The sequence below is a fragment of the Panthera uncia genome, chromosome D2 (assembly GCF_023721935.1).
Source record: "Panthera uncia isolate 11264 chromosome D2, Puncia_PCG_1.0, whole genome shotgun sequence".
In the NCBI taxonomy this organism is placed as follows: Eukaryota; Metazoa; Chordata; class Mammalia; order Carnivora; family Felidae; genus Panthera; species Panthera uncia.
Genome location: NC_064818.1, coordinates 32,586,424 through 32,605,617, shown reverse-complemented (window position 1 = coordinate 32,605,617; position 19,194 = coordinate 32,586,424). Strand labels below are relative to the sequence as shown.

The 19,194-nt window shown below is 39.0% G+C and overlaps 2 protein-coding genes across 4 annotated transcripts in view; both read left to right on the top strand.

The window, feature by feature from the left end:
• Positions 1-16,670, top strand: part of CFAP70 (cilia and flagella associated protein 70) — a 104,519-nt gene extending 87,849 nt beyond the window's left edge. For all 3 annotated transcript variants that reach the window (XM_049645227.1, XM_049645228.1, XM_049645229.1), the window contains 3 exons: positions 3,216-3,317; positions 14,610-14,657; positions 16,358-16,670. In XM_049645227.1, coding sequence (XP_049501184.1) covers positions 3,216-3,317; positions 14,610-14,657; positions 16,358-16,438 — 231 coding nt within the window. In that variant the 3' untranslated portion in view covers positions 16,439-16,670. The remainder of the gene's footprint in view (positions 1-3,215; positions 3,318-14,609; positions 14,658-16,357) is intronic.
• A 1,124-nt stretch (positions 16,671-17,794) lies between these two features.
• Positions 17,795-19,180, top strand: MRPS16 (mitochondrial ribosomal protein S16). Its single transcript, XM_049645224.1, has 3 exons — positions 17,795-17,989; positions 18,470-18,730; positions 18,931-19,180. Exons 1-3 carry the CDS (start codon positions 17,977-17,979, stop codon positions 19,062-19,064), a joined length of 408 nt encoding a protein of 135 aa, XP_049501181.1. The 5' UTR covers positions 17,795-17,976; the 3' UTR covers positions 19,065-19,180.
• The last annotated feature ends 14 nt before the right edge of the window (positions 19,181-19,194 follow it).

Here is a 19,194-nt window from a genome sequence, read left to right as displayed (position 1 = left end):
CACTGTCAACATTTGAATGCATTTTACTGCAGTCTTTTTTATACATATATGAAAGTAATTTTAATGTATAAAATTGTAAATAATATATTTACTGCTTTGTAATCTTTTTTTCTACTTAAACAATATAGCATTGATATCTTCTCACATCACCAAAGAGTCTATAACACGATTTCTGATGACTTCTTGGTGTACCCTTGTTTGGATGCATAAATGAAGTGACCATGTAATTTGTCTTACTGACCAGAAACTAAAGAAAACACCTTGGATTAAGCCATGCCACTAAGATGTTTAAGTAATCCCTACTCCCTACCAGTGTTTTAGTCATACTATACCTATGTGTGGACATACTGTAGTTTATCTGATCACTCATTATTGGACATGTTAGTTTCTACAATTATACTATTATAAATGAAGCGGAGATAAATGTTCTTGGGCATAAATCTCTATGCTTAATTCTGATTATTTCCTTAAGATCCATCCTTAAAGAATGTAGAAGATTTTAAAAGTCTTTAAATTACAGTATCAATGTGCCCCTAGAAAGGGTATGTACTGATTTATACTCTGCCAGAAGGTATGAGAGTACATTTCACTGTTACCTCATTGAAAGTGGGTAATATCATTTGCCAATTTGATACGTATCTTAATTTGCATTTGCATCATGAATGAGGTTGAAATCATGTGATGTGTGTATTTCTTTACTTGTGAATTATCTGTTCATATCCCAGGTCCCATTTACGTTTCACTTCATTGCAATTAGGCTTACCACTTTACCACTTTACCTTTACCAACTTACTGACCCTTCTGACAGAAGTTCCTGATAACATCCTAATTGCCAGATGCCACAGACACTTAGGTTAAGTCTCTCTGAAGCTTAACTCCATTGAGTGCCTTCTTCCTGAAGCCCTCTCCTCCCTAGGTTTCCATAATACTTCATTTACATCCTTCCAGTTCCATGCCTTCCTCTCTGGTATCTCTTTCTCAGCCTTTTTTTTTTTTTTTTTTGCCAGCTCCTAGTTTTTTTAGCCACCATAATTGTTGGGTCCCCCCACCCCCACTCGGAGTTCTATAGTCAGCCCTCTTTTCCTGTCACCATATTTATTCACCCTAAGAAATAACATCTATCCCAGTGGCCTTAACTACCACTTGTGCCCCAATGAATTATAAACCTTTAATGCATAACACTTTTCAAGTTCTGACCCTTAAACAGTGTAACATACACCTCAAAATGTGCATAACTGAAATATAACCTACCTCTGAAGGATTCTCATATTCTGAAAGCCTACCCCTTCTCCTGTATTCCATGTCTTCATGAATGGGACTGTAATGAACCCAATCAACCAAGCCAGAAACTTAAAAGCTGTCCTAGTCTACTTCTCCTATTACTTTTAACTAGGCACCAAATATCCTATTGATTTTATCTCCTAAATGTCTCTTAAGTCTGTTGTCTCCTCTCATCCCTATTTTTACAGCTCTAATTCAAGCCTCATCCCTCATCTTCTAGGGTAATCTGTCTTCCTTCAATTCATCTCCCACATTGTTATCAAAGTGGTCTTTAAAATCTGGAAATACTATGTTACTCCCCTACTTAAACCATTCAATGGCTATCCTTATTTCAGAATAAAATTTACATTCCTTTGAATGAATACATATGATCTGGTCTCACCTAACACTTTAGTTTCATCTGCTTACTGTCTTTTCCCTAATCTCTCTCTTTTCTCCAGACACACAAGAATACTTAAGAGTTTCCTGACCACACCACACTCTCTTGTGCCTCCATGCCTTTGCATATGATATTGCTTTCACCTGGAAGCCTTTCTTCACCTTGTACAGCTAACAAACTCCTTTTTATTCTTCAAGATTCACTTTAGAGCTGCCCTTTAATTTCAGTGCAGAAATATTCCCATTTTCCTATTTCCCTCCACTAGATCATATATATGCTTTTATTACAGAAATGTTTATTCTGTATTGGAACTATTTATGTGTTTGGGTTTTCATTTTGTTTTATTTATTTCTTTACATATCTGTCAGTGAACCCTTTGAGGGTAAAGGTTGTATGTTATCTTTTTATTCACAGTACCTGGTATACTGAATAAATCATTAGCAAGTATAATTGATTGAATAATGTTGGTTGAATAATGAATCAATACATTGATTGAATATTGATTCAATATTTTAGAGACATTTAAGGTGTGGACCAAAGTCTGGGCATTGCTTAAAAGTCATTCTTCATATGGGGCGCCTGGGTGGCTCAGTTGGTTAAGCGGCCGACTTCGGCTCAGGTCATGATCTTGCGGTCTTTGAGTTCGAGCCCCGCGTTGGGCTCTGTGCTGACAGCTCGGAGCCTGGAGCCTGTTTCAGATTCTGTGTCTCCCTCTCTCTGACCCTCCCCTGTTCATGCTCTGTCTCTCCTTGTCTCAAAAATAAATAAAACGTTAAAAAAAATTTTTAAAAAAGTCATTCTTCATATTGTTTTGGGCCTGGAAATCCATACTTTTCTTTTCTAAAACAGAAAAAAAGAAGAGCTATTTTACTGGGGAGAAGAGTGACTTATTTCTTCCTTAGGTGACCTTTTGGAAGATTTTACAAAGCAAACTTACTTTTAGGAAGCAGCAATGATATCCATGTGTCCAGAGCTCAGGGAGAATTTTAGAGTCTGAATATTGTATTGATTCCTCAAGACTGTGCTGTCAATAACTAATATTAGGGGAAAGGAAGCTGTCTGAGCAATAGTATTTTGGCAGGCTAATGGGACTTTAACCTTAAGAAAGGGGTGCATGATGTAAAGGAAGAAACCACAAATGTATCTGACAGCCTACTGTGTATTGGAAAATCACTGAATGATGCACACACAATAGTGAATACTTCTGGTTTTCCAATCTTGGCACCTGAAGCTCCATGGTTCATGGAGGCCCTGATGGGACTGCTGTAGAGGAAAGGAGGAAGAGAGGGGTGTAAGTTGAGAGCCTAGCAGGCAGAACTCCAGTTTGCTCTACCTGGATTTTTAATCAGAGCAGTTCTGCTTTTAACAGGTTGGGCTACCACATAAGATTTTGTTTGAAGAAAGAGTTCTGCTAAAAATTAAAAAATTGAAAACTGTTTGTATAGGTCACACACACCAATGTTATTTGAACATAATGTTTTCAACTACACTAACTCCAGCTGGCTTAAGGGAAAACTTCTTTGACTTAACTCATACTTTTCTTTTTTCTGTCAAGCTGGAGGAGCTCACGGAAGCTGAAGATGCTCTCTCTGAGGCCAATGCATTGAACAACCACAATGCTGAAGTATGGGCATATTTGGCTCTAGTCAGCCTAAAAGTGAGTGTTTATTAGCCTTACACAGTGCCCTTTTAGGGCAATGAGGTGAGGAAGTAAGTAAAGCAAGAGATAGGTAGGTGGCCATTAATGCATGATATTTGAGATTTAGTGAGTTTCTGATTTGGTTATTATACTTATGAGAAAGGAGAGGCCAAGTCTGAGAAGCTGCTACTTGGAATGTGCTTAAAAATCATATACTCAGGTGTGTTTGTATGGAAACTGAGAGCAAGTCACTTGGGCTTGTTGGTCATAGGTGAGCAGGAGTGGGGTGGGCCAGGACTGATTGTCATCCAGTGTTCTGGGTTGGGTGGTCTCTCTGTGTTACTTTTAAGCTTCTCTGCAGTCCCTGGGCAGGGTGTGCTAACCAGCCCAGCTCTGTGCATCCCTTTCCTCAAGATGAAGGATATAGTGATCAGAGTCTGGCCTAGGGTTGGGATTAGGAATGCTGAATGGGGAGCTGTTTGAGGGCAGTGACTGATGGTACAGTGGGATGGCAGATGATACTAGGGGGTGGTAGCCATTCTCCTGCTGCCCTCCTGGATGCCTCTTGGCCTGCCTAAGCTCTCAAGCCTGGGACATTGGTATGCATTCCTTGTATAGTCATTCAAACTATGAATCTATAAAAAAATTCCTCCATATCCTCTCTCATCTCCTCCTTTGTTAGTTGTGTATGACCCAGAAAAGCTATATAAGAATCTACTGATAAAAATAAAGGCTGATGAGGATGCCCGGGTGGCTTAGTTGGTTAAGTGTCCACCTCTTGATTTCTGCTCAGGTCATGATCTCATGGTTTGTGAGACGGAGCCCCATGTTGGGCTCTGCACTGACAGCAAAGAGCCTGCTTAGGATTCTCTCTCTCCCTCTCTCTCTGCCCCTACCCTGCTCACTCTCTCTCTCAAAATAAATAAATAAATAAACATTTAAAAAAATAAAGGCTGATGATAAATGTGCAAACACAAATGCATTACCAAAAAACATAAATAGATTATTCAACAGAAATCTCTGACACACTAGAGCAATTTTTCCCAGAGAGTCCATTGTCTGGTAACTACAAAGGGTCTTCTTTGCAGTTGTCTCTGATTTTTTTTCTCTGAGATAAGAATTTGGGATAGTCTAGACATTTACCTGATACTAATCAGTAAATATATGTTATTTATATTTAAGAGGTGTTTAGTTATATTTAACGACTTCACTCCTGAGTTTGCTTTTCATCAAAGTAGTTTGCTTTTCAAAAGAATAAATACATTTAGGGGTGCCTGGGTGGCTCAATCAGTTAAGTGGCCAATTTTGGCTCAGGTCACGATCTTGTGGTTCGTGACTTCAAGCCCCACATTGGGCTCTGTGCTGACAGCTCAGAGCCTGGAGCCTGCTTCAGATTCTGTGTCTCCCTCTCTCTCTTCTTCCCTGCTTGCACTCTGTCTCTCTCTCTCTAAAAAGTAAACATTAAAAAAATTTTTTTAAATAAATAAACACATTTTTAAAATGGGAGTGCTCTTGTATCAGAATGTAAACAAGGCCGAAGGCCAGTGAAGGAGATGCTCTACTAGACTTTCTAAAACATGCCTTCCTGTTAAACTTCTGGCTGAAGGTGCTTATCCTTGACATATATGGGAGATTAGGAAGGGCATATTATGGGAGTTGTGATAGCTACTTTACCTATAGAAAATAACTCTCCTATAATTAAATAATTTGCTCAGCAGTCTAAGATCAAATGGGGAATAATAAGAATGGCTCTTTGTTTTCCAATGGCCAGTATGACCTCAAACTGACAGGGAGTATTGTGATTATAAGAGAAATAAACAAAATTAAAATTACTGGTTTTTCTTTTTGGAATAAATGTCTTGAATGTCAATATGGGAGATACCTGAGTTCTTCCCCAACTCTGCCACAACTAACCATGGGAACCTGGGCAAGTCACTTAAAGTTGCTGGACTTCGGGGCACCTGGGTGGCTCAGTCAGTTAAGTGACCAACTTTGGCTCAGGTCGTAATCTTGCAGCTCATAAGTTCAAGCCCCATGTCAGACTCTGTGCTGACAGCTCAGAGCTTGGAGCCTGCTTGGGATTCTGTGTCTTCTTCTCTCTCTTCCCCTACACTGCTTGTGCTCTGTCTCTCTCTCTCTCTCTCAAAAAATAAATAAACATTAAACAAATTTAAATTTTAAAAAAGTTGCTGGACCTCAATTTCTTTATCTTTAAACTAAAAGGGCCAAAATGGAAAATTTTAATACACATCTTGTAGAAACTGCTAGGTCAAATAGGAAAAAAATTGAGGATATGTAAGATTTGAATTAAAAAAAAAAAAAGGTTGACCTCAAACACCAATATAGAACTCTGTGCTTAATAGTTAGAGAATACATATTCTTTGCAAGTACAGATGAGTTGTTTCTTAAAAGTTGACCATATGCTAGACCACAAAGAGAGATTGAACAAATGCATATAGATCACACTACTAGTGAAATTATATGTAAACAATTAAAACTTATGCCAGAAGACATAGATACATTTAAACTTAAATTCATACATGTAATTAATTCATAGGTCAAAGAGAAAATCACATGACAATTTCTTGTGGTGGGTAGAGTTTTAAAGATGACCCTTCCCACAAGATTATTCCATCAAATGCTAATATAGGTACTGCTGTCAAGGGATTTTGCAGATGTGCTTTCTTTGCTGCTGCCTTTCTAGCTCCTTTAGATGGAAGGTTAGGTTGTATATTTGGAACCTTTCTTGCTTCTTGAAATAGTCCTGAATTGCGACGTATTTTCCTCTTAAGACTGCTTTTGCTGTGTCCCAAAGGGTTTGGACTGCTGTGTTTTCATTTTCATTTGTTTCCATATATTTTTTAATTTCTTCTTTAATTTCCTGGTTGACGCATTTGTTCTTTAGTGTGATGTTCTTTAACCTCCATGTATTTGGGGGCTTTCCAGATTTTTTCTTGTGGTTGATTACAAGTTTCATAGTGTTGTGATCTGAAAATATTCATGGTATGATCTCAATCTTTTATACTTGTTGAGGGCTGTTTTGTGATCCAGTATGTGATCTATTTTGGAGAATGTTCCATGTGCACTCGAGAAGAATGTGTATGCTGCTGCTTTTGAATAAAATGTTCTGAATATATCTGTTAAGTCCACCTGGTCCAGTGTGTCAGTCAGAGCCTTTCTTTCCTTATTGATTTTCTGCCTAAATTATCTGTCCGTTGCTCTGAGTATTAAAGTCCCCTACAATTATGGTATTATTATCTATACATTTGTTTATGCTTGTGATTAATTGATTTACATATTTGGATACTTTCACATTGGGGACATGAACATTTACAATTGTTAGCTCTTCTTGATGGGTAGAGCCTTAATTATTACATAATTCCCTTCTTCATCTCTTGTTACAGTCTTTATTTTAAAATCTAGTTTGTCTGATATAAGTATGGCTACTCTGCCTTTCTTTTGACATCCATTAGCATGATAGATGGTTCTCCATCCCCTCACTTTCAATGTGCAGGTGTCCTCAGCTCTAAAATGAGTCTCTTGTAGACAGCATATAGATGGATCTAGTTTTTTTTATCCAGTCTGATATCCTATTGTTGCAGACTTTGAGTCTGGTGTTCTCTCTTGTCCAGCAAGAGGATGGATGTAGAATTTTATACAAGAGAGGCTAATGTCCAGGAGGAAACGAGAGCCCTGAATAAGGGTTCTTTCTCCATAGTTACTAGGATCAGAAGGCTTACATACGTGATGGACATGCAGAAAGAGACAATAAAACAGTGATCATTAACTCGTGTGTGAGAGAAAGGGGGTTAGAAGGTATGCGGTGTTAAGGGTTAGGATCAAGACAAATCAAAATCCTGGCGCCGAGCAGATGGCCGTTTACTGCAGGCAACAAGCTCCGTGTCTATGTATCTTAACTTTTCTAGGGGCTAAGACAGATAGAGCATGCTACCTCAGGGTTAACAAGGCATTTTTCTTGCTAATTAGCTCTGGGTCACCCTGCATCAGGGGCTTTCAGCCTCTACCTGTTCTCACTTTCATCCTGTGGAAGCAACTTTCTGCTTGATGCTTTGTTCTACACTGAGCATTTTCACCCTGAGGCGGCTTTTCATCCTAAACCTTGATAACTCCTTGGTGAAAGCTCAGAGAATTCTTAAACTTATTCCCCACACCTATGTCTTTTGATTGGGGCACTTAGTCCATGTACATTCAGAGGGATTAATGAAAGATATGGATTTAGTGCCATTGTGTTATCTGTAGGTTTCATGTTTGTGGTGATGTCTCTGGTCCTTTGTAGTCTTTGCTACTTTCCACTCAGAGTACCCCTTAGAATCTCTTGCAGGGCTGGCTTATGGTCATGAGCTCGTTTAGTTTTTTTTTGTCTGGGAAAGTCTTTATCTCTTCTATTCTGAAGACAGCCTTGCTGGAAAAGGATTCTTGGCTGCATAGTATACCTATTCAGCACATTGAATATTTCCTGCCACTCGCTTCTGGCCTGCCAAGTTTCAGTGGACAGGCCTGCTACTACCCTTATGAGTCTACCCTTGTAGGTTAAGGCCCATTTGTCCCTAGCTGCTTTCAGAATTCTCTCCGTATCTTTGTATTTTGCCAGTTTCACTATGATATGTCATGGTGTTGACCTATTTTTGTTGATTTTGAAGGGAGTTCTCTGAGCCTTTTGGAGTTGGATGCCTGTTTCTTGGGGAACTTCTCAGCTATAATTTGTGCACATAAACCTTCTTCCCTTTCCTCTTGCTCCTCTTCTTATGGAACTCCTATGATACGGATATTATTTCATTTCATGGAATCACTTAGCTCTCTAATTCTCCCCTCATGATCTAGTAATTTCCTTTCCCTCTTATTTTCAGCTTCATCATTTTCCATAATTTTATCTTCTATTTCACCTATTTTCTCCTCTGCTTCTTCCATCCTCGCCGTCACTGTGTCTAGCTTATATTGCATCTGATTTATAGCATTTCTTAATTCATTGTGACTATTTCTTAGGTCTTTGATCTCTACAGCACTAGATTGCTGTCTTCTATACTTTTTTCAAGCCCAGATATTAGTCTTATGACTGTTATTCTAAATTCTTGTTCAGATATATTGTTTATATCTGTTTTGAGCAATTCTCTGGCTGTCATTTCTTTCTGGATTTTCTTTTGAGGAGAATTCTTCTGTTTCATCATTTTGGTAGGCTTTTGTCTTCTACATGTTTTAGTAGCTTCTTATGTGTTCTGCATGTGCAAGTACTATTGTATTAAAAAGGGCTCAAACACTGTCCAGGGACTGGAATTTTAGGAAGTGTTTTTGGAGTGTGTTGTGTGCACTCTGTTGTTGCATTTTGGTTGCTCTATCCCACTCGTCAGTCCTCTGCAAAGCTCCTCCTTGATTTTAGTGGTGGAGTGTTTGGACCTTCTACCAGGTGTGCTTTGATTTGTTCATTGAAACAATGGTTTGTCAGGTTTAAAGGTCTCCTTAGTGAAGTTATAGTTGAAGAGACTCAAGATGAGGCCTGACTGGAGATTTGGGGCAAAGGAAAGTGCTAGAAGAGAAATTCAGGACAAAACCAGCAGGAAAGCTACTACCAACCCCCAAGGGATTTTGCAGATATGTACAGAGATTATCCAGGTGGACCTGTACCATTCAGGTGAATCTTTTAAAAGCAGGGAGTTATTTTCTGGCTGGGGACAAATAGGGAAGTCAGAGGAATTCAAAGCACAAGAAAGATTCAATGCACAATTGCTGGCTTGAAAATAGAGAGGGACCACATATCAAGGAATGTGGATGGCCTCTAGAAGCGAAAATGCCAACTGCTCACAGCCAGCAAGGAAATGGGGACCTCCATCCTACAAGTACAAAGAACTGAATTCTGCCAGTAACCTGTATGTGTTTGGAAATAGACTCCAGATAAGAATCAGATCCTCTGATGGATCTGGGCAAAGTAAATTGAAAACCATCTGGAATCCAGGATTCATCATTCTAGATTTCATTAAGAACATTAGTGATTCATGTGAAGAAGTCAAAATATCAACATTTACAGGAATTTGGAAGTTGACCACGGGCCTCATGGATGATTTTGAGGGGTTCAAGTCTACTTTGGAGGAAGTAAATGCAGATATGGTAGAAATAGCAAGAGAACTAGAATTAGAAGTGGCACCTGAAGATGCGATTGCATTGTTGTAATCTCATGAAAAAAACTTTCACAGATGAGGAGTTGCTTCTTATAAATGAGCAAAGGAAATGATTTCTTTAGATGGAAACTTCCTGGTGTAGATGTTGTGAAAGTGGTTGAGAGAGGTTTAGAATATTACATAAAGTTAGCTGATAAAGCAGTGGCAGGGTTTGAGAGGATTGATTCAAATGTTGGAAGAAGTTGTACTGTGGGTAAAATGCTGTCAAACAGAATTGCATACTACAGAGAAATCATTCATGGAAAGAAGAGTCAATTGATGTGGCAAACTTCATCATTGTCTTAAAGAAATTGCCACAGCTACCCCTACCTTCATTAACCTTCACCTTGATCCATTAGAACCCTTCAATATCAAGGCAAGACCCCTACCAGCAAAAAGATTACGACTCACTGAAAGCTCAGATGATGGTTAACATTTTTTAGCAATAAAGCATTTTTATATGTTTATTAATTTTTTGTTTTTGAGACAAAAAGAGTGCACAGGGGAGGGACAGAGAGAGAGAGGAAGAGAGAAAGAATCCCAAGCAGGCTCAGCACTGTCAGCATACAGCCTGATGCAGGGCTCAAGCTCATGAACTGTGAGATTTGGCCTGAGCCAAAATTAAGGGTCAGATGGCTTAACTGACTGAGCCACCCAGGCACCCCAGCAATAAAATATTTTTTAATTAAGGTATGTACATTGTTTTTAAAAACATGATGCTATTATTTCTCACTTAATAGACTACAGTATAGTGTAAGCATAACTTGTATATGTACTAGGGGACATCGCTTTATTGTGATATTCACTTTATTGCACTTGTCTGGAACAAAACCTGCAATATCTCTGAGATATCCTTGTGTACTGGAAGTTCCACCATGCCAACAACACACATACTCATAAAAGACATTGGGGGAAAAGGATTAAAAGGGAATCTACAAACTGAAAGATGAATAAAAAGTTTCACTACTGAAAGAGGAGACAAAAAACAAAGAATGGTGGTTATTGTTGGGGGAAGGAGTTGGGAACAGAGTGGATAGGGTCAGGGTGGAAGCAAGACCTTTTACTATATATCTTATCATATCCTTTTGATTTTTACTTATGTATATGTATTATCTGTTCAATAAAGATTAACACAAAGAAGTAGATTTGCAAAGTTGCTGGAAAAAATATTAATATAAAAATCAATATCATCAAAATCAAAGATCATTAGCAACAATCAATTTGAAAGTCTAACTTTAAAAATCTCACTCAAGATCTTATGGATGAAAGTGTAAAACTTTACTGAAGGACATAACAGAAGATCTAATAAGGATACTATCTATGTTCATGGACAGGAGGTTTCAAGAACACAAAGTTGAAAATATTCCCACATGTCTAATTTTAATGCAATTCCAATAAAAATAATAACAGGTGTTTTTTTTTAGGAACTTGATCAAGTAACCCTAAAATTCACTTGCCCAATAAAGGCTAAAAAAATCATAATGACAATATGGACAGGATAATAAGAGGTGAAGACTTTTGTACCAAATATTAAGACTTATTGTGAAGCTCTGATAACTAAAACTGAGTGATATTAGGGTAGGAATAGGTAAGTGGAACATAACTGCTAGACAGAAGTAGACCCACATATATGTGGAAACTTAGGTTTTAATTAGATGGTTTTTAAAAATAATGGGGTTTCCTAGGAATTTTCCCTGAAACTTTTCCTCCAACAACTAAAAACTACACAAGCACAAGATGTTTATTACAGTATTATTGCAATTGCAAAATATTGGAAACAACATACATAGGAGAATATTTGAATAAACTATGGTATATCCACATAATGGAGTACTAAGCTACTGAAAAAAATAATGGAGAAGATGTCTATGAACTGATGTGGAGTGATTTCCATGATATATTGTTTAGTGAAAAAACTAAAGTGCAAGATTTTATACCATCTTTTGTATAAAAAGGAGGGAAAAAGAAGAATTCATTCACAGGTTGGCTCATTTGTGCAAAAAAAGCACAGGAAGGAAAAACCAGATTAATGAGAGTGGGTCCTTTAGGACATGGGCAGACATAGAGTAGAAGGGAGGCAATGAGTGGGTGACACTCTGATTATACTTTTTGTACATATCTGACTTTTGGAACCATGTTAACGTTTCATTTTTTTTTTTTTAAAGAAATTCAACAAGAAACAGGGAGATTGTATAATTCATATCATAACAATAACAGCAAAACTACTTCCCATGAATAACAGCACTGAAGGTGGGAAAAAGAAAACTAACTCAAGATACTTTGGGGGACACCTGGGTGGCCCAGTCAGTTAAGCGTCTGACGTTGGCTCAGGTCATGATCTCACAGTTCATGGGTTCGAGCCCCACGTCGGGCTCTGTGCTGACAGCTCAGAGCCTGGAACCTGCTTCAGATTTGGTGTCTCCCTCTCTCTCTACCCCTCCCCTGCTCATGCTCTGTCTCTCTATCTCACACAAATAAATTAAAATATTTAAAAAAAATTTTAAAAGATACTTTTGAAAAATTATTTGAAATATATACTCTCAGACTAAAAAGGAAAAAAAAAACAAATATTGGACTCAGGTTAGTAAGCTTTTTGGGAGTGATAGAAATCATCTAAAACTGGATTGTGGTGGTGATGGTTGCACAATTGAACCCTAAAATTAGTGAATTTTATGGTATGTAAATTATACTTCAATAAAGCCAATTTTAAAGATTGTATAGCCCCCCAAAATGAGGAACAAATGGACTATTCAATAAATACAGATGGAGCAACTGGCTATCCATATGAAGAAAATTAGTTCCTTTCACCAAACATGCACGTGGATGCATACATACTTCCAGCTGGTTTAAAGGCCTAAATCTTAAAACTTTGGATTGCTTAGGAGAAAATATAGAGAATACCTCTATAGCCTCGGGGTGTGCAAATTTTCTTATGACTATAAATGCACTAGCCAAAAATAAAATTAGCAACCTTTTTTTTTAAGTTTATTTATTTTGAAAGAGACAGCGACAGCACAAGTAGGGGAGGGGCAGGGAGAGAGGGAGAGAAAGAATTCCAAGCAGGCTCTGCACACTAGCGCAGAGCCTGACGCAGGGCACGAACTCATGAAACGGGGAGATCATGTCCTGAGCTGAAACCAAGAGTCAGTCCTTAACCGACTGAGCTCCCCCGGCACCCCTAAATTAACAATTTTAAAATAGAAACTCATGCATAACAAAAGACACAAAAATAAAGCTTAAGGACTTTAATACTTGCAGAATTTATAACTTATTACAGTTTATGTAATTATATAATATAGCTATTATATAAGTAAATAATATGCCCTACAATAAGAAAAAAACATACAAACAATCTGATTGAAAAATGGTCACAGGATAGGAATATACAATTTGCTGAAGTAGAAATTGTAAAAGTCAACAAATTTATGATAAGAAGTTTGCCTCACGTGTAATCATGAAAATGCAATTTAAAATGACATTGTGACAGAAATTCACACCCATTAAACAGGGGAAAATTAGTCTGATATCAACATTGATAAGGATTTTCAGAATTGTTGATATAAATTGATAACTATTTTGAAGTGCAATATGGCATTATTTACCCAAATTCTTACCTATAACTTAGCAATTTTATATCTAGATATACCTAAGAAAAATATCAGAAGACATGTACAAGGATGTTTATTACAGCATTTTCCGTAATAGCAAACAAACAAAAAATGTCACTCTTTTCAAAATTGTTTTGGCTGTTCTAGATCCTCACATCATTTGGACCCCAGCAGAAATGAAACAAAGGTAATAGTGACAGGAAAGGAAGATGTGCTAGAAAATTCCCCTGGAATTCAGTGAACTTCAGGTGGGGATATCTTTGAAGTGTATATATTATAGGAAAGTCCTTTATTTTTATTTTTTTAATAATTAAAAAAATTTTAACGTTTATGTATTTTTGAGAGACAGAGAGAGACAGAGCATGAGTAGGGGAGGGGCAGAGAAAGAGTGAGACACCGAATCCGAAGCAGGCTCCAGGCTCTGAGCTGTCAGCACAGAGCCTGAGGTGGGGCTTGAACCCATGAACCATGAGATCATGACCTGTGCTGAAGTCAGGTGTTCAACTGACCAAGCCACCCAGACACCCCTAGGAAAGTCTCTTAAATAGTGAAAGTTTTGTGAACTAGTAAAAATTTATCATGAACTGGCACTGATCAGGAATTTGGACTAGATATTTTCTAAGTTTCCTTCTAGCCTGAACATTCTGTAGTTTTCATATTTATTTAATATTAGGTATTATGCATGTATTTCATATTTATGTATTTCCCAAGTGACATTGTATACTCTAATTTGTTATGCACAAACTTGTTAAGTATAATAGTGAATTCATATTATTCTCATTTAATACCTAGATGTGCTTCATGCAAAAAATAACTGGGAGAAATAGTTAGGTGTCCTTATCTCATATCCAGATATGCATGGAAGCAATTCCAGTATTTGCTTTTTTCTAATGCATAGAGACAGGATAAAGTGCAATAGTTAAAACCTTGGGACTCTGGAGCCAAACTGCATTGTTTTAAAACCTGGATCCTCCACTTACTAGCTTTGTAACCCTGGGCATTTATTTATCCTCTCTATGCCTAGGTATTTCTATCTGTGAACATGGAATTATAAATAATAGCAGTTTTTTTCCTAGAATTACTTTGAGGACTAGGAATGAAAGTGTGTAAAGCACTTAAAACAATATAGACAATTAAAACAGTATAAATCACAAAGTAAGCATTATGTAAGTTTTAGCTATTGTTAACAGAATGGCTTCAATCCTGAGAGAAACAAATGACTCATGGTGTTTTCAGGGGGAAAAAAATGAGAGGCCAAGTTATCTTTAAGATTTTTAAAATGAAGAAAGAATATTCATATATCTCGTGTGTGTGTGTGTGTGTGTGTGTGTGCACGCGCGTGCATGTGTGTATACATTTGCAACACATATATATACAAGGATATCTGCTTTTTGCTATCACCTTTCATTTTTGTTCCCCCTTTGAATCCAGAGGGTAATCCTATGTTTTGGTAGAAATGTTTGTGGCACTGTACTTTCTTACCGTAATGTTTATGATATGTCATCATCACCAGCTGCTGCTCTCTTTTTCAGGCTGGACGGGAACTGGAAGCTGAGCAGGCCTACAAGTACACAATGAAGGTATGATGCAGGTGCCTCTGCTGCTTGTACTGAGGTTGGAAAACTGGGAGGAAGATGCTGCCTTAATTCAAGACTTTACAACATTTCATGATGTGAATATTTTTCTGGAGGCTCTTCTTACTATCTTTGCCATTTGCTGCTGGGTTTGGAATAACCCATATATTGGAATAACCCATATATTACTATGGGGGATCTTTTTTCTACCTCTTTATAGAATTTGGTTTAATGGAAAGACAGATGGCCTGGGAGTCAGGAGACCTGAGTTATGGTCCTAGTTTTGCCATTAACTTTACTGTGTTAACCTCTCTGGGCCTCATTTTCCTCGTGTGTAGACCCAAGGTGTTGGTCTAGTCCACAGATCAGCACACTTTCTGTAAAGGGCAAGATTATTTATATTTTAGGCTTTGTGGGCCAAACTGTCTCTATTGCATCTACTACTCTTCCCTTGTAGTGCAAAAGGAGCCATAGACAATACATTAACAAATGAGCATGGTTGTGTTTCAGATAAAAGTTTTACTTACAAAAACAGGCAGCCAGCCGGATTTGGCTCATGAGCAGTAGTTTGCCAACCTCCATTGTATTCTATTAATTATGAATTACAGATAATTTGACTTGAAAGATAGTGGCTTAAAAAAATTGGGAGTTTTATTTTTCTTATCTAATGAAAAGCCCAGGGCTGGGATCCCAGCTCCACAATGTCATCAAAGACCTAAACTCTATCTCTTTGCTTCAGTTACAGCATGCAGTTCCCATCCTTCATTGTTGCAAGGCAGCCACTGTAGCTCAGGCCACCACATACATGTTTCAGGCACAATAAAGAACAAAAGGGAGGAAAGAACAAAGAAAACATGCTGGCTATTTCACCTTCATTATGAAGCAATGACTTTATGGGGATAAAAGATATAGCATAGGGAATATGGTCAATGGTATTGTAATAGTGTGTGGGACAGATGGTGGCTATACTTATTAGCTATACTTATTAGTGTAATGTATAGACTTGTAGAATCACTGTGTTCTACACCTGAAACTAATGTAACATTGTACGTCAACTACACTCAGATTAAAAAAATAAAGATGTTTCACAAGTACATAGAATTTGATGGTAAAGAAAATCATTTCCAGAGAAAGTATCTACTTTTGGGGGGGAAAAAGCAGCAGTGACTTTAGCTGACATTTCATTAGCCACAATTCGTCGTAAGACTACCCCTAGATCTAAGGGAAGAAGGGAATGGAGATTTTTAGCTAGCTGCATTCCTGCCCTGAAAAGAAGTGAAGATTTTGTTAGTAAGAAAGGAGAGTGGGTATTTAGTGGCCACTAGACATCTCTACTACACATCTAGAGTCTAAAATTAAATCTAGTATCTTTGATTCCTGTCACTTGCCAAATTGGAATATTATAGTCAAGATAGATTGGGTGATGATGTGAACTCTTTTAAAAGTAAACTTTATTAAAGTTATTTTACAAAAAAATACACAAATTGCAAATGTTTATACTACTTGAATTTTCATAAAGTGAATGTGTCCATGTAAGCACAATGTTCTGAGGTCTTTTAATGGAGCTACCATGAAATAGGGAATATGGGAAGAGCCAATTTCATGCCAAGGAACTATATTCTTTAACTGTGGCCCTGTAAATGAGGGGTTTCCACAAAGATATATCAGGTATGACATGTCTCCTCCCCTTCCATCTTCTTATGCAGCTGAAATTGAAAGATGAGACTCTACTTGCAGAGATCCACACGGTACAGGAGGCAGTTGGCTTTGGAAATCCATCTTTCTGACATCCTTCCATCTGAAGACTATTCTGTATGGGACTCTGAACTTCTTTCCTTCCCAGAGAAATTAAACCCTGGATATTTCATCACATGAGGCCCGGGAATGGACAACACCATGAACAGAAACTCGTTCATTTATTTCCATGGGCTATCTTACTGGATAGCCCTTCCTGGGATGTTTTACAAATGACTACTGTAAACTAGATGACAATAAAAAATGGAAGAGATTAAAAATTCATCAGTGTGGTTCTGGAGTTAATTAAGGTATACTGAAGTATATGTAAGAACATAATTATTTCTATAATTAAGGTATAGTGGGTTCGTTATTAAGGTTTCTGGTAAAAGCTTATCAGATCACTCCTTTAGGACGTCAACTGCTAAAGTCTCTGGCCTGGTTCACTTCCTGGAACTTGAGAATTAAGGTATCAATTTCTAAAGTGGGCCTAAAGTAAGAATGCTATGCTAGGTCACTGTATTAGGACAAACACATTAGTTGTGACCAGACCCTTTGGATTCAATGGTGAACAGAACTGAACAGAGAGGTCTTTGCTCATTACCTCTAATCCCGGGTATCTTCATGGATCTAAATCACAAGGGCTCCAAGGAGAGTCCATTACTCTATAATGGATGGAAAACTCACAACTGAGGCCATTATTCTAGGGCTAGAGATGACAAAGGAACCATCCTTCACTCCTTTTCTTCTAGATCACTGCATAGCAAAACCAGAAATAAAGACTCCTTTTTCTTATTTTTTTTAAAGAAGGTGCAGAGGAGGGAGGTGGAGGAATAGGAGGGAAAGTGAAAGGCATATTAATAAACATAGAAGGATAAAATAAACTCCACATTCATTTATTGTTCTTCTACAGCCTCGACTCTAACGCTACTTCCTTTATGAAGTCTTCCTGAGGCACCAAGGAAGTATCGGGTTTGCCTTCTCCTCCGCTGCCCCAGGACTGTATACTGACCACCTTTAGCAACTCTGGTGTGGGGTTCTACGTCTCCCCCACGTGACTATGAGCTTCCTAGGGGCAGGGACAGCGCCCTTTCAGCTAGGCCTTCTCAGCAGTGGCTTAGGCTCTAAACAGGTGCCCAAAACACGTTCCCTGGAAGGATGGATTTAAGAGCACTTTAGCAATTCTCCTGGCCGCCCCCCTGGATTCTCCCAATATTCCTCACTCTAGCAGGAACCCACTGTCCAATGAAGACCGAGAGCGCCCGCTCAGCTCGGCTCGCACTACCGCCCCCGCTACACGCAATTGCAACGCGCCTTTTTTGCAGCAGTTTAAGGTACATTAGGGTTCGCAACGTTGCCTTATGGGAAGGGTAGGAGCGAAAAGCGGAAGAGGCGGGGCGAGTGGACTCTGCTTCCGCCACCAGGGCGCTAGGGCTTGGGTCACGGACAGGTCACGCCCCAGGTTCGGCAGTGTGGACTTCGGTGTTCGTCCTTCGCCCCTCCAAAGCCGTAGCGCTGATCAGTGCGCACAGCGGGGCGCTGCGAGGCGCGGCACCTGGCGCCCTAAGTCGCGGCGCACGGCGGCTGCACCATGGTCCAGCTCAGTGAGTGAGCTTCCGGGCGGAGCTCGTCGGCGTATGGGGGGGGGGGGGGGGGGGGGGGGGGGGTGGTGGCGTATGGGACCAGATGAATGAAACAGCTTTCTCCAGGGCGAGTTGGAGGCCACCCCAACCTGAAACAGCCTTACGTTTAGCTCTCTCCTCAGTTTTTTCTTCCTTAATCTTTGCTGAAAACCTATGAAACAAATGGCATTCTGTTTATAGATGAGGTAGCTGAGGCTCCGTTGTGGTTGCAGAGCTATTAAATGGCAGGCTGGTGTTGAGTGGATTGAGGGATGAGGAGGTAGTCACTTCTCGTTGAAGAGCACGAGAGGAGTTTCACAAAGAATATAATATTTAAACCAGATTGACAATAATTGATTGGATGTAAAGATATCACAGTTGAAGAAGGGGCTTGTTTATCTAACTCATTTTGTCCATTTTGTGTACTCAGTTCTTGTGTCTTAACCGTTTATTTCTCTATAGCTACTGTCCTCTGCAAGGCCTACCATGGAGGCCACTTAACCATCCGCCTTGCCTTGAGTGGCTGTACCAACCGGCCTTTCTACCGCATTGTGGCTGCTCACAACAAGTGCCCTAGGGATGGCCGTTTCGTGGAGCAGCTGGGCTCCTATGATCCATTGCCCAACAGTCATGGAGAGAAAATCGTTGCTCTCAACCTGGACCGGATCCGGCATTGGATCGGCTGTGGGGCTCACCTCTCTAAGCCTGTGGAGAAGCTTCTGGGTAACTTAGCTCTAGACTTACTTCATTGAGGGGATTTTAAATTGAAGTCAGTTTCAGGATGATAGTAGTTCAAGAATGACTTTCATTACCTCAGGCTGATCAGGACTGGAGTGAGAGCTGAAGTTGTGTTCTAATTGTCATTTTGAATGTGGAGACTCCTTTTTCCATGTTATAATGAGTGAAAATCCTGTTGTTTGTAGGTCTCTCTGGCTTCTTCCCTCTGCATCCCATGATGATCACAAATGCTGAGAGGCTGCGAAGGAAACGGGCACGTGAAGTCCTCTTAGCATCTCAGAAAACAGACACAGAAGCTACAGAAACAAAAACGAGCTGACTTCAGCTGAGCTTGAGCAGAGCATTGGGAATAAGGTCAAAGTTCTCTTAAAACACCTGTGCAGAGCACTTAGTTTTATTAGATTTGGAGGTCAATAAATGGAGTTTTCTAAGTCACCCATGTTCTGGCC